This window comes from Podarcis erhardii, assembly GCF_964252035.2.
Source record: "Podarcis erhardii genome assembly, chromosome: 3".
NCBI classification, from domain to species: domain Eukaryota; kingdom Metazoa; phylum Chordata; class Lepidosauria; order Squamata; family Lacertidae; genus Podarcis; species Podarcis erhardii.
In genome coordinates this window covers 59,934,646-59,947,176 of record NC_138507.1, presented here as the reverse complement: position 1 = coordinate 59,947,176, position 12,531 = coordinate 59,934,646, and the positions used below count along the sequence as shown (strand labels likewise).

The 12,531-nt window shown below is 40.6% G+C and overlaps 1 protein-coding gene across 1 annotated transcript in view; it reads right to left on the bottom strand.

Annotated features, from left to right (window-relative positions):
* Positions 1-3,711: 3,711 nt before the first annotated feature.
* ENPP3 (ectonucleotide pyrophosphatase/phosphodiesterase 3) overlaps positions 3,712-12,531 on the bottom strand; it is a 54,084-nt gene continuing 45,264 nt past the window's right edge. Inside the window, exons 19-23 of the mRNA XM_081855286.1 lie at positions 9,711-9,849; positions 8,737-8,814; positions 8,434-8,566; positions 5,639-5,795; positions 3,712-4,309 (exon numbers count right to left, since the gene is read on the bottom strand). Coding sequence (XP_081711412.1) covers positions 4,139-4,309; positions 5,639-5,795; positions 8,434-8,566; positions 8,737-8,814; positions 9,711-9,849 — 678 coding nt within the window. The 3' untranslated portion in view covers positions 3,712-4,138. The remainder of the gene's footprint in view (positions 4,310-5,638; positions 5,796-8,433; positions 8,567-8,736; positions 8,815-9,710; positions 9,850-12,531) is intronic.

Sequence of the window (12,531 nt, the reverse complement as noted above, 5' to 3'; positions counted from 1 at the left end):
TGTAGAGGTTAAGAGGGGCGTAGTGGCAGTGATTTCTGGATCATCTGAGAGATGTGACTGGCCTGCCTTGCCAGGCAGTTGTGCAACAAATGCTGTAAGCAGACTCTTTTAGCCTGCCCCTTACAACGGAGACTGTCTAAAGCCTTGTACTGTTACAATATTGCACAAAGCTGTTTAGCATTCTGAGAGGAGAGAGGCACAGCCAATTTGAGTACAGTGGTACCTCAGGTTAAGTACTTAATTCGTTCCGGAGGTCCGTACTTAACCTGAAACTGTTCTTAACCTGAAGCACCACTTTAGCTAATGGAGCCTCCTGCTGCTGCCGCGCCGCCGAAGCCTGATTTCTGTTCTCATCCTGAAGCAAAGTTCTTAACCTGAAGCACTATTTCTGGCTTAGCGGAGTCTGTAACCTGAAGCGTATGTAACCTGAGGTACCACTGTATTTAGTAGGCAGGGTCTGGATCAGGGAGGAAGTAACTGACTTGGTCTAAAAAGCTGCCCTTTTTAAATGTCTTACCAGAAAAAGGTGATGTAAGCAGTGTTCTAAAGTTAGCTGAACCCTCCAAGCAGCCAGGAGAAATTTTACAAAGGCAGAGGATGCCCAGTAGTTGCACTGGGTTGTGGAAGTATTTGGCTGGGCTAGAGGTTTAAGGAATTTGGCCGGAGGTGAAAACCAGCGAAAAACTAGTGTTATCAAGCCACTTTAAGACCTGAACGTAGGTCTCTGTATCCCCTTATAAGCCTAGCACCCACCTTAATAAACCAACAATCTTTGTTTAAAGTTCATCCTGTCTCTTGTGTAGGCGTCCATCTCATGCCTAAGCTTTCTACACAAGCTACAAGGGTTTTTTGAGTAAATATTGGTGGCAGAAAATTAGCAAAGCACAGACACCTAAGCTTGTGTTTGTACAAGTGAGATTGAGGGGCTGGGTCTTCCTTTTTTTTTTTTTTTTTTTTTTAATAATAATTTTTATTGATTTTACAACATAAACAAAAAACAAAACAAACATAATGCGACTTCCCCAAACCTCCCCTTCACTGCATCCAAATTTCAAAATTTTTAGCAATTCTTCATCCCATTTTTATATTTAATTCTCTTTAAAAAGAGTTTCTGCTTTATAAATTTCGATTTATAGCTGTAATTCTTAGTGTCCAATCCCCTGACATCTTAACATTCCGAAATTTTACAACAATTTTTAAGATAGATTTTAAATTTTTTCCAGTCCTCCTCCACTGTCTCTTTCCTCTGGTCACGGATTCTGCCGGTCATCTCTGCCAGTCCCATAAATTCAGTCACCTTGGTCTGCCATTCTTCCAGAGTAGGTAGTTCTTTAGTCTTCCAATACTTCGCCAAAAGGATTCTTGCTGCTGTTGTTGCGTACATGAAAAAGGTCCTATCTTTCTTTGGTACCAATTGGCCGACCATGCCCAGGAGAAAAGCCTCCGGTTTCTTTACAAATGTCCACTTAAGGATTTTCTTAATTTCATTATAGATCATTTCCCAGTAGGCCTTAATCTTTGGGCAGGTCCACCAAAGGTGATAAAAAGTTCCTTCACATTCATTACACTTCCAGCAATTGTTATTGGGCAAATGATATATCTTTGCAAGCTTGACTGGGGTCATGTACCACCTATAGATCATTTTCATTATGTTCTCTTTCAGGGCACTACATGCCGTAAATTTAATACCTGTGGTCCATAACTGCTCCCAGTCAGCAAACATAATATCATGACCAATATCTTGTGCCCACTTAATCATGGCTGATTTAACCGTTTCATCTTGTGTATTCCATTTTAGCAGCAGATTATACATTCTAGACAAATTCTTAGTATTGGGTTCTAGCAATTCTGTTTCTAACTTTGACCTCTCCTTCTGAAATCCTAGTTTTCTGTCCTGCTTAAAAGTTTCATTAATCTGGTAGTAATGTAACCAATCTCGGACTTTAGGTTTCAATTTCTCAAAACTCTGTAGTTTCAGCTTTTCACCATCATATTCTATAATTTCACAATATTTTGGCCAGTCTGTATCCATGTTCAATCTTTTTACCGCCTTAGCTTCCATTGGTGACAGCCACCTGGGGGTTTTACTTTCAAACAAATCTTTATATCGATTCCATACATTATACAATGCTTTCCTAATAATATGATTTTTAAAATTTCTATGTACCTTTACCTTGTCATACCATAAATATGCATGCCAACCAAAACTATTATCATAGCCTTCCAGGTCCAGAATGTCTGTATTCTCAAGAAGTAGCCATGGTTTCAGCCAGCAAAAAGCTGCTGCTTCATAATAAAGTTTTAAGTCCGGCAGGGCAAAGCCCCCTCTATCCTTTGCGTCAGTCAAAATCTTAAATTTAATTCTGGGTTTTTTGCCCTGCCAGACAAATTTAGATATATCTTTCTGCCACTTCTTGAAACAGTCCATCTTATCTAAAATTTGCAATGTCTGGAACAAAAACAACAATCTCGGCAATACATTCATCTTAATTACAGCAATTCGGCCTAACAAGGAAAGTCTCAATCTTGACCATATATCGAAATCTTTCTTCACTTCAGCCCAGCATTTCTCATAGTTATCTTTAAATAGGTTCACATTCTTAGATGTTAAATTCACCCCCAGATATTTTACCTTTTTAGTAATTTCCAAACCAGTTTCTCTTTGAAAACTATCTTTTTCCCCCACCGTAAGATTTTTTTCCAACACCTTTGTCTTGTGTTTATTCAATTTAAAACCTGCTACCTGACCAAATATTTCAATAAGTTCCAAAACTCTTTTTGTACTAGTTTCTGGCTGTTGTAGTGTCAAAACTAAGTCATCTGCAAATGCTCTTAGCTTATAATGTTTAGTTCCGACCTGTATACCTTTGACCAGCTGGTCTCTTCTAATCAGGGGGCTGGGTCTTCCTGACACAGATGTCAACAGAAAACTTTTCCCATTAGTAAGTAGTCCTCAACAATACACAGCTCACAGGGTTGGGGAAAATTTCTGCCTGTTCACTGTATGCACTCATGTTTATGGATTTGTGTTCATCTCCTGACAATAATTAAGCTTTCAAGGTTAATATAGAACTTAAAGAAGCTACTTTTGAAGGGTTGAATGCCAACTCAAAAATCTACAGCTCTGCATATGAATCTGCACACTGAAGAATTCAGTTGCATAGCTGGACAACTACTCAGCAAAGTGGCATTTTAGCCCCTATATTGCAACTAAAGGATTGGGACTGAGTCCTGATTAATAAATACCCAAATCTGGTGGCATTGGCAAGTGAAGTGAACAGGCATGCAGCCCCTCGTGATAACATAATAACATGTAGCAATATTCTTGACAGCAGCTGAAACTCTGTCTTTCTTTCTTTTGCAAGTTTGTTCCTGTTCATAATTTCAGTGGCACATTCTATTATTATATACAAAATGCTTTTAAACCTTTAGATTTTATTTTATTCATATGTTAAAAGTTCAAATTCAGTAGTTTCATGTAGTCTGAAGTCCTTGCACCATCAAAAGAGAGAGGGAGGGAGGGAGGGAGAAATTCCAGGAAAACACGAACATGAAGCTGCAGGAATGCTGGGAGAGATTTTTCCTGTCTTCATTTATTACCCTAATAGCCTGAAGATCTGTAATTGAGGCTGAAATCTTAAACACACTCATTCCCACTGAATAGAAGTGACTGACTTCTGAGAAAGGATTGAGGATAGATTTGATCCAGTATACATTGCATGTTTGTTTGTTTATTTAAAGCCCAATCTGTCAAACAATATCCAAATACAGCTTATCCGTTCCAATTCACCCGTATCTGATTTTTCCATTGTAGTTCTCCAACCAAACAATGTTTACAAAAATGCATTATATTAGGGGAAATTGTTTGCAAAATGTGTACATGAGTCAAAACTGTTTATAAAAATGTTTGAACAAAAATGTGATGAATTTTCATGAGGTGTTTTTTTAAAAGAAAAATAGCAAATTGTTGCAAAATGTGGAGAACCCAATTTAAGATTGGAAAAAAAAATAAGAAATGAAATTGTCATCTCCTCGCATCCCTGCTTCCAAGTAAACATGCATTGGTTTGTGTTCTGGGTTTTTCCAACTGGCAAGGAAGGAACCATTTTAACAAGACCTAATAAATTACACACACTCATTAAAAAAGAGTTGTAAATATTGGCAAAAATGTCTTCAGTTGTAGGATTTCGGGCAGAGGTTGATTTCTCTCTGGGTAGAAATCCAGACCCGTCAGAAGCTCCACATCACGGACACGAGCTGTATGAGTATGAATTCTTTCTTCAACCCACAGTGATTCTGGCTGCCCATCCTGACAAAGCAAACAAACACAAGAACTTCAATTGTGCATCAGCAGGCAAAAAAACCCCCCAATGTTGCAGTAGTGCAAGGAATTTCTGCATACAAATGCCTTACAACTTTATTATTTTTCCTAATTAAATTTCTGTCACTGTGGACTGGGGTAACTAGACCATGGCAATCTGCTGAATGTTTCCTTTGCCCTTGGAACTGGTTCACTATCTTTTAACAGTTTCCTTACAACAGTACAATGAGCCATGACTTATCAGAATGAGCAAACACAGCAAGTCCTTTATGCCATATTTGGGAAGAGGGAGGGGAAGGCCGAAGGCAAATGCTACAAGCAAAAACTACTTTTTTTTTTACTTCAGCTATTGGCACTGCCTAGTTAGTGCTTAACAGTATGCCAAGTGCTGACCCTTGGAGCAGAAATCATGTACACATTTTCAGATGCTTTGAACAGCCACTGAGTGGCATATCTCCACTCTGGATACTGTGCATTACCATCCTTCAGCTGTTATGCTTTTCCCATTTTAAATGCCACCACAGCCACTCCAGCTAGAGGAGGAGAAGTCGCTTACAAAGCACGCCCAGTTATATGTGGCTTACGTTGTCCTGTGACTAAATGATGCAAAAAAGCCTGGTCCAATTCCATCAATGCCGCCTTGGTGCTTTTTCAAAAGGAAAGTATTACTTTATAAACCAGCACTAGGGCATTGTGATGGGGAGGCATAACTGATAACGCTTTTTTGCCAGCTGTGTCAATTTCACTGGAGAGCAGAATTTGACAGCATGTCCCAGGATGCCCACAGTCAAGAAATAGGATAAACCAAGCAAGCGATGGCAATGCACTTCAGATAAATTACATCTGTTCACAACAGGCAGAACTCTTCTTCAGCAACCATTTAAAAATCTAATTCCTGCTTATTCAAAACTGCATTTCTGACTTTCATGCATATATACTAACACAGGAATTGGGGAATTGTAGGCCTCCAGATGTGTTTTCCCCTGGGAAATCTGCTCTTTAGTGATAAATTAGAACAAATAGCAATCCACTTAAAACCCAATTGCTGTTTGTACCAATTCAGCACTAAAGATCGGCTTTCCCTGGGGAAAAGCGGTGGGGAAATGGAGGTGTAGATAAGTCCTTAGTCTCTTATCCACTATGTCACAAGTGGTCTGAATAACAGTAAGTTGAGAGTCAATTAGAATGATCTCTTAGGCTAGGCCTTGTGTTGGATTTTTACTGGACACTAAAGACTTCTCAGATGGCCGCATTTGTAGAAACCGCATCTCCAATACGAAGAGCAGGGGCATGTGAAGTGAATGATGTTATACTTACACCACAGCTCTCAGAGTTGTCGGGCCGATGAGGAAGGATGAAGGGCAGGACACTCAGCGAGCCTGAGCAATTCAGTGGGGTGTTGGCTTGGTCCTCACAGCTAGTCAGTACAACAAAGTAATGGGTTGGGATGGGAATCTGTGAATTGCCTACATGCCTGTGAAAGGAGATCAATTAAAGGCTGTTTACCAAAATCTATACTTTTTGTAAAATTATATTCATACCATTTCATTCAATGAAATTACAACTACCTACCCTGTGGAAATATTATGGAGAATAGCTCCATAACTGGAAGCAGAAGGAAATCAGCACTCGTTAGGTAGGATTACACTGTCTGTTGCAAAAGAGATACTGCATATACCTAACCAGCAATTTTCAGTTTCAGTAACTTACAGCACAATCCTGTACATATTTACTCAGAAGTAACTCCCATTTAATTCAGTTGGGTTTACTTGAGGCAAGTGGGTATGGGACTGCAATTGTGAATCAATGTGGATTGATATTCTGTCCAAAATTTTAACCAACAAAGGCATACAATTTCAGCAGTTTTTTAGATTGGATAATTCCTTTGATGTGCATGGTTGTATCTGGGGTCAAAAGGCTGAAAGAATAAACTTCTGCCTTTTCATTGCATTTCACTGATTTTCTATTTTTTTAGTTGAAACTGTATTAACATTTAACAAGAAACAATAATTGAAAAGGAACTGTGAGAGTGAAATTCTGATCCCCCTGGAATTAGTTTTCTTATCAATCATACAAAGAAGATTCCATTAGCTGAAACTGAAGCAGTGTCACAGATATTCATGCAAATGCAGTCCCTTAATGCACAGGGTAATTCCTGTATGAGCTCTCTCTTCAAAAAGTGGGTAGGGTTATCTTGCCATGACTAACTTTGTACAGATTTTGATCTGTTTATAAAAGCTTTTAAACAGCACAGTGTGGCTGACAGGATATTAAAGCCCTTTGACTGGAAGGAAGCTCTAGTCTGTCATCTCATCCATCCACCTACATTGTGGCAGAAATTCTTTCCCTCTGTCCAAACCATATTTGAAAAATGTGGCATTAAGTCTAGCCTAGAAAACAGCAAATCCAGTAAAACCCGGACCATAAACCTATTTGCATAGCCAAACTGCCCAGAACTTGCAAATATTCTTTACAAAACTGGCAGCTGGCAAGAAATTATCCTGGGTCCATTAGAGAGCATATCAAACAGATCAGCAGAACTCCATACTCCAGAAGACATCTGAAGGCAGACCTGTTTAGGGAAGCTTTTAATGTTTGATGCATTACTGTATTTTAATATTTAATTGGAAGCTGCCCAGAGTGGCTGGGGAAGCCCCGGCCAGATGGGTGGGGTATAAATTATTATTATTATTATTATTATTATTATTATTATTATTATTAATTTGCAGCATAGGAGCTAACTCCTAGGGGCCATGGGGACTTCAGCCCCCACAATAAAATATTTGAGGGGGCCAGGCCCCCACAAAGTTGATGGGCATTCCCATTCAAATAGTGTGTGCACTGCATCATGTGATCAAATATGTGGGGTGGGGCTTGGCTGGGCCCCCACAATATTTCATTCAAGTTGCCCCCCCCTGATTTGTAGGTAAATTGTGGTCAGCAATGCAGCTGTTGTTCCCAGAGGAAAGATCCAGAGAGTGAGGCTGGAATTATTCTATTCTATTCAAGCCAGATGCTGGTATCAGCCAGCCCACATTGGATCGTTGGCATCCATTTGTCTCGAGAGACAATGGAGGAGTGTGTCTTTGGAGGTGAAGTCAAACTGCTGGAGAGTTACAGTGCCTGTTGTGGCTGTAGAGACCAATACAGGAGAGACATGTTTTGTTGCAACAGGGCCAGATTAAAGGCATCCAGTTGTGCTGCTGCAGATGCACCACAATGTTTCTTCTCTCTGTGCTCCTTCCAGCGGACATCCCTCCTCTGGTCACTGCTATGGATGTACAACCTGATTGTCTGTCTCCAGGCACTGCAGTCGTCTCACATGGTGAGGTGAATGTTGCCAGCCTTCACGTCATGTTTGCAGACATCTTTGTAATGCAGAACTGGTCTGCCAATGGGCCTGGTGCCTGAAGCCAGCTCCCCATACAGCACGTCCTCAGGGATCCTGCCATCTTCCATTCTGTGGACATGACTAAGCCAGTGTAGATGTCGAGACATGGTGGGAATGTGATGCCCCAAAGTCTCCAAATGCAGCACATGTGGAAGGCATTGAGGTGTCGCTCCTGGCAGTGCCCACAACTCACTTCCATAAAACAGTGTGCTCAACATACAAGCCTGGTAGACCTTCATCTTTGTATTGGACATTAGCATCACATTCTCCTTTGGAGAGGCATTGCCGCAGCTGCCTTGCCAAAACACCTGTCTGTTCTTTTCAAGCCAGATGTTGGTATCAGCTGACCCACATACAGCCAGTCATTCTACATGGTATAACTTGATTTCTTGGCTGACTTGTGACTGAGAACCTGCTGTAACTCGCTTAAAATCTAGCATGGAGTTTCCCAGACTTAGGTTTCCAGCTGTTTATGGACTACAGTTCCCATCATCCCTGACCACTGGTTCTGCTAGCTAGGGATGATGGGAGTTCTAGTCCAAAAACAGGTGGAGAGCCAAGCTTGGGAAACCCTGAGCAGATGGCAGACTGGCTATTGTTTGTAAGCCACTCTGTGATGCTTGACAGAACAGTGGGATATAAGTGATTTAAATGAATAAATAAAAATGAAACTCGTGCCACATGCTAACATTTAAATTGGTTACCTTTTTTCTTTACTTACTGTGTAATAATGTCAAGGGAATCAAAATGTCCATCACTATTATAATCAAAAATAGGCCCACTGATCACATTTAGCCCATTTCTCTCTATAGCATATTTTGGAAGCAGTGTATTATGCAAGTAATCCCATAATCCTGCAATTGAAAGTACAGTGAGATAGAATCAGCTACAAGGGGAACTGTTATGCTGAATCAGTATGGCTTCTCTGTCTCATGACCACACAGACCAGAAGAGGCCAGAACGTAAGCATAAACTCTCAGGTAAATAATGCACTATCAAAGTGTTGGCCATTATCAGCACTTACTTTTGAATTCTTGGTACATGGGAACAATGTTGCTGGTAAGTAAAGCATCATATTGTTCATCTGCAGTTGAATTGAAGTCTGTGAAAAAAAAATGGGATTAATAGTTTGTAAATCATGAAAACTAAACCAAAATTATTTTAAGATGAGCACAATTTTGTTTACGATTCTGGTGGATCTATTCATTAAAATACCTCTTAAATATTATTATTTAATACCCTTTCTTCCCTCTTGCATGAAAACATAGGATCAAACATAGTGGTAACAGAAAGATACATGTGGACCCTGCAGCAAAAGTGTGAAATTCTTCTCTTCAGGGTTTCAGCCAGCCAGCCAAGCCCCTTCCCATGATTGGTTTTCTGGCAACAAAGCACAATGAGATGCCATGTTTTGTTGATGGCTTATGAACCATGGCTTGTTTTAACTATTAACTGGTGTTGTGCCAGGAGCCAACTATCTTGCTTTAAAATGGTTTGCTTGGCAACCTCACCTCAGACGCTCACCAAGCTCGAGAGGCACAAGGTAGCAGCAACTGGAAAACAAACCAAGCTTTGGAGAAACAATCTGTGGCTTGTTTGCTTGCCTCGTTGTACAATGAACAAAGCATGGTTAAAACAAGCCATGTCTCCATGTTATGTGCAAATGAATCACCGTGAGCCTGGTTTCTAACAGATTCCTTTCCATGCAACGTTTACATATCTCTTTGCTCAATGTAAATCTAAGTCTGTTGAAGAAAAATATTTAACTATGTCTTGAGGAGCCTTGTGGTCTGGTACTACAGAAGGCAGTGACTATAATATAGCAAAGCTATTCCTTCACAAAAGAAACACCACTGAAATAACCCCCCTCTCTCCCTTTTTAATGCCATGCTTATCCCCAGTGGGTTGTTTCAGTGCTGTGTATATGTTTTTAAACACCCAGCCACATCCAGCCGATTACAACATTATGATCTTTTCTATATAAAGAGCACTACTAACTGGGAGGGTAGAGGAAACCGTGGGTGATGTTCAGGTCTGGCTGGTAGTTGGAGCAGTTTTGGCTCTTCGCTTCAGGGATTCTAACATCAGGCCGCAGACAGTCTGGAGCAGGGGGAGGAAGAGAAGATGCATTTCCCGCCTGGAAAGGGGGGGAAAGAGAGAGTATTACACCCACAGTCGTGGCTAACCTACAGTTTTGTGACTTCCTAGCCTAGCTTTCATTGATTCTTTCTTTTCCTATTTTTATAATGAATCATGTCCGTGCTAAAAATAGAAATGGACTTTAGCCCTTCTTTCCAGTCTGTTTATTCCTTGGTCCTTCAGCATTTTGATAATGGATGGGGAGGAAGGAGGGGAAGTCAGCCCAATGTAAAGAAGTGCAGCAAAGATCAAAGCAGCTTTTGGATCAAAGATGCAAGGCATTTGCCCTCTTGACTCTAATCAACAAGTTAAGATGTGTGACTCAAACTAGAGCTTCACAGGGATTGCATCGTGTATGCCTTCCTGGCCTCCTTTGGTTCAAGATCTGCAGGTAGGACTGGGGGGAAAACCCCCTTAGGGAACCCCAGGACCTCTGTCAGTCAGTGTAGAAACAATAAAGAAACAAAAACAAATTTATCAAGTAAGGCAATGTGTTAATTGTCTTTCCTCAACTTGTAGCAGAAATACTTTCAGATGATTTAAAAAACAACAACCCCCAACCTTTATCTTAGAGTTTAAAAAGATGGGGCCAGAGACACCGAATTTCTGCTGTTCTGTGCCTTTCCTTAGGTATTTTCTTTAACATTATTTCATTGGGCTGTGCCTTACTCTGCAACCCCTGGCCCCACAACACACACCCAGCCAACAGTCAGTTGATGAGAAGCAGAGACCAGCAAGCAAAGTAGTGGCAGCCTAGTGTCTCTTATAATGCTTAGTTCAAGCTGCATGGTAGGTCAGATTGAGAGGAAAAGTACAGTCACTGCCTTTGGTAAGAAGAGCATGCTTTAAACAGGAAACAGTAATCAATGTGTCAAGAGGCATAATTTATTTGCATTTTGTGGGACTTTTAACTACAGCATTTGGAAGCAGTTGCTTTTGACTGCCAGGCCATCACCCAGCCACTTCCAGGGGTGGTGTTGGTGTTTCTTAAGCGGTATAAGGAAAAAAAGAAAATATATAAATAAGGCATAAAAAAAAAGATCCCACAAACTCATCGATCCAGAGATGCAAACCCTACTCAGTTCAGATGTTCTTCAATGCCCTTTTTATCTTTATACAGCACTTTTAAAAAAAACCAACCAGTTATGGGCCCATTTTCAAAATCTCATCCAACTAGTCGTATTTCTATATCAGACTCATGAATGTGCCAATCCAGGAATGAGTGGCATGTGTGAATGACCCAACATGAAGCAACAGCCATAGACAGAACTTCCACATGGTCCAATGCCACAGCAAATGCCCACAGTTTTCAGTGAGGTGATTTCTGACATGCAGCTGAAAAGTCGTGGAACTGAAGTGTAACCAAGTGTTGAGGAACCAAGTGGTATGCATCCCATGAATCAAATCTCCTTGTAGGAAAGCCTTCTGAGGGCCACATGTCAGTGGTGGACATAGGCCAACAAAAAGTGGGTGGGGCCAGAAAGGAAAGTGGGCAGAGCAATGGATGGGACTCTTGCTTTTGTAGAGAAGACTGCAGTCTAACTACACAAAAACATATATCTATAGATGATATAGATATAGATATAGATATAGATATAGATATAGATATAGATATAGATATAGATACACACACAACACAACACAACACAACACAACACAACACAACACAACACAACACATAATGCATATCCCCAGTGAGGCAGGGAAGCAAGAGACATTATCATGGGTCAAGGCCACATCTCAGTCAGGAAAAAACATTTGAAGATGACATGGAGCAGAGCCAGCACAAGGTGTGGGGTGGCCTGAGGAGAATCCTGAGGGCCAATCTAAGAGGCCTGGCAGGCCACATTCATGACAAAAAAATAGAACATGGGGCTCAATTACAGATCATACACTGCAGGACAATTTCAATAATCTGCAACACAAAGGTGTTTACTTTCTTTTCAAAAGAGTGAATGAGTCTATGAGTGAATGAGTGTGTGTGTGTTTGTGCGTGTGTGTGTAGGAGGGGTTGGTGACTCGGTACAACCAAATCTTTCCTATCCAGGAGGTGGGTTTTTCCTCCTAAACTTTGCCAACAGTCAGAGAGAAAAATCATAGTTTTCCCCTAAATCACTGCCTCAGGAAATCTGGCTACTGACACTGCTATTTCACTGACTCACGACAAAGTGCTTTTTATAACCTAAAGGGACTAGCTCAGGATATGCTGGCTATCAAAAAAAATAATGGGATGGATTTCTGAGCCAACACTGGTACTTCAATGCCCCTGATGCTTAAGGGCCAAACTAGATATAGGCATATAGATAGAGAATATGTAACTGTAGAAAAAATAACAGAAAATGTCACCTCATGGTGGTATTCCTTCATCAGAATGGATTGTATAAACATCTCCATGTAACCAAAAATGGGTCTATCATGAGATTCTGCTATAATTTTGATTCCATTTGTAGGTCTACCCTGATTGTGGCCACCTCCAGTCTGGCAATATTTCGTAGAAGGGATTAAAACACATACTGGAAATTTAGGCTTGTACGATTAAAGCGACTTAAAGGGCTTTCTCACCCTAGCCCAATTAATCCACTTTTTAAAAGAAGCAGACTTTTTGCAGTTAGGAAAGTGACAGGGAAATACACTGGAATTAGTGAGATGAATGAATGCTTGACACTGCACAAGTGAATCA